The sequence below is a fragment of the Chaetura pelagica genome, unplaced genomic scaffold (genome assembly GCF_000747805.2).
Source record: "Chaetura pelagica isolate M959 unplaced genomic scaffold, ChaPel_1.0 scaffold221, whole genome shotgun sequence".
NCBI classification, from domain to species: Eukaryota; Metazoa; Chordata; class Aves; order Apodiformes; family Apodidae; genus Chaetura; species Chaetura pelagica.
This window is the reverse complement of record NW_009952533.1, coordinates 8,138,135-8,143,795: the sequence shown is the minus strand read 5'-3', so window position 1 is coordinate 8,143,795 and position 5,661 is coordinate 8,138,135. Positions and strand designations below refer to the sequence as shown.

General features: G+C 39.1%; 1 protein-coding gene across 1 annotated transcript in view; it reads right to left on the bottom strand.

Annotated features, from left to right (window-relative positions):
• The window catches only part of SMARCA5 (SWI/SNF related, matrix associated, actin dependent regulator of chromatin, subfamily a, member 5), a 21,715-nt gene that overhangs the window by 14,921 nt on the left and 1,133 nt on the right, over positions 1-5,661 (bottom strand). The window contains exons 2-5 of the mRNA XM_010008998.1: positions 4,867-4,941; positions 1,941-2,107; positions 1,096-1,196; positions 351-451 (exon numbers count right to left, since the gene is read on the bottom strand). Of these exons, the coding sequence (XP_010007300.1) occupies positions 351-451; positions 1,096-1,196; positions 1,941-2,107; positions 4,867-4,941 (444 nt within the window). The remainder of the gene's footprint in view (positions 1-350; positions 452-1,095; positions 1,197-1,940; positions 2,108-4,866; positions 4,942-5,661) is intronic.

Below are 5,661 nucleotides of genomic sequence, written 5' to 3'. Positions count from 1 at the left end.
ACTCTTTCCACAGGGGCAGCTCTGAGAAAACTGTAACAAAACAGCTGCAATTTAGGGAAAAAAACAGAGGCTATGTCATTCCACAGAACAATTCCTCTCCATTGAGGTTTTGTTTTCTTAACTTTGACAGATTCCGTTTTCACATGCCTATTTCTAAAACTGCCTGCACAGCTTTTTTAAATTAAGTTACCTGTGACACTTTTAACATTAGTGGCTTAAAATACACTGGAAAAATAAAATTTGGCAAATTATATACTGTATTTTGTGCTACTAAAAACCTCCTATTTATATAGCTGAACTAAAACTGCATTGTGTTCACAAGTCCCCAGAAACGTGGGTTATGTGCATACCATTTCATCTGCTAGGATACCATTGATGCCATTCTCATACAAAGAGATGAGCCAGTTCAATCCTCGGACCTGATAATCACGCAGCTTCCCTGATTTAACATCTAAAAGACATGAAAAGAAAGACCTAAAAGTTCTGTAAAAACTTACAAAAAAATGTCACCATCCCTTGCCTGCTAATTGACACCGATTATCTAAGCTACAGAACAAAATCAAGTAGTAAATTTCATGCAGTAAACTCCCAAGGGCAATGTAGACTGGTTCATTTTGTTTCTGCAAGATGCTCCAACAGATTTGTTCTCTGCAAGAACCCAAAATATGGAGAAATCCTAACTCAATCACCACCCCCAAAATCAGAACACAGTTCAATGTCAAAACAACATTATACTGAATTATCTGAACTGAAAGCCATCAGGTACTTTAAATCGTATCAGGTTAAGTTACATATATAAAAATTGTAAGATGAATGACTTAAAAACAGTTAGCTCTTTCCTAGTAACTAGAGTATAGCAACTGGTTTTCTAAAGGCCAACACTCAGAAGATTTATCTTGGCAGCATGACTGAAAATAAACAGTCCCTTACTAACACATTTTGTCCCATTGGGCCTGTGCTGGATTTTTTTTTCTCCTTCTCCTGCACCCCTGATTGATTCACTGGCCTTGGGAAGGATGAAAATAAACTTCATTATAAACACCATTTTGAGGGGAAAAAAAAAAATTAAGAGGAGGAAACAAAGAGGAAACACACATGATGGAGATTCTTCAAATCGAGTGCAGACATTGGTTGTCTTGGAGCTTTCTGTTAACAGCTCCTCGTCTTCTTCCTGCTCTGTTCTGCGATGGCGGTAGCTGAAAAAGTCCAAGGAAGAATTAAGTTTCTGGCTAAACTGAAAAGACATGAAACTCTTCTGAAATCTAACTTCCCTGCAGCACAGAATGCAAACATCCGAAGGAGCTGCTTACAAGATTTTTCAAATGAACTCGTGTTTAGCTGACCAAGTGAAATGCTGCTTTTTATTCCTTAGAGCCCCTCGCTCCTTACTAAGAGGTGATGACCATGTTTGTTAGCAGGCTCAAATACTAGGGCAAAGTGACAGGAAAGGGATAAATTGTGTGCATCAGTTCTGGCCTTTGACTACAAGACAGGGAATTGGACTGTTCTGGAACATCTGCCAAACACTAGCTATACCGTAGCCACACAAGCTGCAATGAGGGCAATCCAAGTTTCTAGACTTCTGGTTTTCAAGCTGCCAGTAAGATGCTGTGTACTGATGTTCTCTGTGAACTCTTACAACTTACAGCCACAAATAGTCTGTTTTTTTGCCCTTGCTTTTCTTCATGCTGAAACACTTTTAATCACGATAGTGCTTTACTACTGTAAAGCAATGCTGTGTCAGTGAACACAAAATTCTTGTAACTCCTAGAATTCTTTAACAACCCTCAACTTACAGGAAAGCAATTGAAAAAAGACCACAATTTTACAGCAGAAAACATACTGAAAAAGGACAGAAGACTAGCAAGTTTAACTTACGCTTCTAAAGTACAATAAAATCCATAATTACAGTACAAGCTGGCCTACATGGCATCACTCACTCGCCAACTGAGAGTAAATTCTGTTTCTCATCCTTCTTTATTCGTGGACGTCCAGGCTTCATTTTCAAAGGTGAAGTTGGAGTTTTCTGAGCAGCAGGCTGAATAAAGTGAGCAAACAGCTCTGTCTGCTTCAACAGATACTCAAATCTGTTTGCTCTGTCTGTTTGCTGGTGACAAGAAAAAAATAAGTGGAACAAGTGTGAGACATCACAGTATGTACTCATATAAAACAAGAAGCTAACAAATACTTTCAAAATTATATAGATTCAAACTTCTTTACATACATTGCTACAAAAACAATGAAGAGATTATGAACATCAACAATATAACTGTTGCTGACAGATTCAATATTCTTTTATTGGGTCAAGGCTCACCTCTGCTAAGTAGGTAAAATAAAAGTTGCAAGACAGACCTGTGCTAAGACTGAAATCTGACTTTGGCACGAAGACTGCATGAGTGTCACTAGACAAAGCCAGAGCTCCATTAACAACCTTCTCCTGTCCAAAATTATAGCCCCACTCCCCAGAATTTACTCCCACCCAGCATTCACAGTATCCTTCAATTAACTCATTCATCTTACCAACATGGCAACACCTATTAGATCCCTGCCTGCTGGGTGAGATACACCACCTCACTGTGGTGTCAGATAAGCAAAAGAGCTGGCATGAAAGAGGGTGGAGGCGACAGAAGAGCCCATAACCAGAAGCCTGAACACCTATTTCAGGAGCAGAGAACATCTTAGATATGCCCAGCCTAAACTGTCAGACTGCCCCCCTTGATACAGACAGTTTCTGCTGTGCAAAAAAGATTACAGAAGACAATATAGTATCTAAAAGGTTCAGCTCCTTTAAGGCAGGTTCCCTTTGGAATCAACACACCTTCCCAAGGCCACATCAAGACTTCAGAACAGAAATTAAGACTCTAAACAGCTCCAAGCTTAAGAGCAACCACTCTGACATTCTGCCAGCTGCCACAACATAACCTGGTATTTAGCAACTTGTAGAGTTACAGGAAGTCATTTTTCTCTGTAAGAAGGAACATATGTTCCAGACTTCTGCAAAAGCAATGCCAGCTCTGAGTGTTCTCCTCTTCAAAGCAAGTAGTTCATGCACTATGTAGAAGAAAGGAAGACAGGGCATTCGAGAAGAAAGAGACCAAGAAAGAGATCCTGTATGTACCACAGAAGAGTCAGACTCACTCCAGCTATAGTTTAAGCTCTTGACTGACAAGACTACAATCCACATCCACTGAACTCAAGTTTTCCTCTCAATTCTTCAGGATTGTTTGTTTTTTTTGTTTACTTAGCAACAGTTCTGAAGTTTAAACTAGGCAAGACCTTGCTACTGTCCAAACTGCTGACCTTTATTTTTAAGTATTTGATTCACTGGCTGTGCAGAAGCAAAGCAGAAGAGATACAAACTACATGCAAGTTTCCTTGTTCTAAAATTTTAGTAAGAAATCTTCTGTGAGTTTTGGCACTGCACACACATCCCTGTAACTCATTTACACTGTGCTTAAGGATAGTCCTTTAAGAGACTAAGAAACACATTCTACAACTTTTAGATAGAACACAAGACAAGCACAGGCTGTACTCTGCAACCTTGCGCTATCCTCCTAACAACAGAGAAGCTTGTCCTGTTTTTGTTTCCAGTGCATCTCCTAAGTATTACAACAGTAAAACACAATCCTCCTTGCAATTGTGCCTGTTTAAAGACCAGAAGAGACAACTCCAAGTACACATTCTTCAGTTTGCCAGGAAGCAGCACAAAGAAATTAGCAGAAAACTGGGCTGTTGTCAGTGGCGAGAAGAAACAACACAGGAAGCAGCAAACTATAACAATCAGTTTCACTTTCCTATCAAGAAATTCCACATGCAGTCACAGACACTGGAATTACAAACAGGAAGAAAGAAAAAGCAGGGTGGGACAGAGAAAGAAAACGTGATGAGACAGTGAGGAGTGAATGGCTCCATCTCTTACATTCAGAACATGATAAAAACTAAAAAAACTAAGGAAAATAGTAAGTTTTCTCCATTCTAACCTGTGAAGCACCCATCTTCAGAAGCTTGAGGACTGTAACTAGGACTTCTTAAAGAACAAACTAAATACCAGAAAAAGCTAACAAAATCCCTTTCAGCCTAGACAAAAAGTGCTGAAAAGTTGTCGATAAACAGCAAAACTTTCCGCAACCTCCTGTGAATTTTGAAACCCAACTTCTGTTTACTTTGACCATACACTGTACTGTTTGAAAGAACATCCCTATTTTGAAATCCTTCCCCTAAAGCATATCACTTGAAAATGGAGTGCCTACTCAAAGCCTTATGCCAAGCCTCTCTTTTTACTATTCCCTCCCCCTCCCTTTCCTAAAAAGGGCTGCTACTCCAGCAGTTCAAAAATAAGTTTGAAATAATTTTTCCAGCATTCAAAGGTCCTAGATTTCAATTGGTTCCATACATTAAGAAAATAAAAGCAGCAGACAGACATTTAAATCCTTATAGAGGCTTTCCTAGAGGATTTTTCAATTTCAGACTGAGAAAGTGAATACTCAATTCTTCTTTATCCCCCTTGCCTACAAGAAAGACAACTTTACAGATGACTTCATGTAACTGAATATTTCCCATTAAATCACTCTTCCAAATCTAGAGCACCTCACAACTGCTAGGACTGTACTTCCTAGAAACAGCAAAATGCACTAAGTCATTCCCACAAATGACTGCAATGGCAATGGAGAAAAAGCAGAAGACCAGTGAACAAAATGCTAGAAAGGAGTTTCTGGATGTGTTTTACTTTCCAGTTACTTAAATATTTTTGAATGACAAAGGTTTATAAATACAGGTAAGAGATTTTGAAAAAGCAGAAAACTTCAGTTTATTTTAAGCAACTCAGTAAGTACCGGATTGCTGTATACAGTCCCAAAGATTACACACCATTTTCTCTTCGTAGGTAGGATCTGCTTCCTGGATTTCTTTCTGTTTTCCTGGTGATGCATCATCAAACGATTCCTGAGATGAAAAAGAATTAGGAAAAAAAAATTATTTTCTGAACAGAGAATAACCCTTTAAAGAAGAATAAGCTTGTTTCAAATCACTATCTATTCACATCAACTAGCACAGCCATCATTTGTGGCTTTGATACAGGCAGCTTTCTATTACTTAACTGTAAAATTACCTGGAGAGGGATCAAAGATCCCTGCCACAGGGTGAGGGACGGAGCTAGATACCTGTAATCTGATTTAGCTCCATCATTAAAGCATCAAATCAATGTGAATGAGAGACAGCTGTGGTCCTGGAGCTCAGCATGTCACATCTCGGGTGCTGAACCAAAACCCTCCTAAAGCCTGCTCAGGAGAGTACACTGAAAGAACTAGCCCCTGTCTCAAAGCAAGAGCAGTTTCAAGTTGGGTTTTTTCCTTTTTCCAGATTATTCCAATCCCTCATCATTCTCTATCAAGGGAATAAGTCCAAATAAGAACTTGGACTGAAGCTTTGTCCTGGAAACACAGTAGGAATTTGGACAAACTGTACTCTTCCCTATTTAGTTTACTAAATCAAGTAACTGTTATCACCAACAGTACCACTACTAACAGCAAAAAAAGCTGGCTGGGAGAGGGCAGTCCTCCTTCATCCTCTTCCTGCCAAATCCCTGACATGCTGCCTTCAATTATTCTCTCAGATCAGGGCTTTTTTTTATTCTCATCTCTCCTCTTATTAGGTTAACTCTTT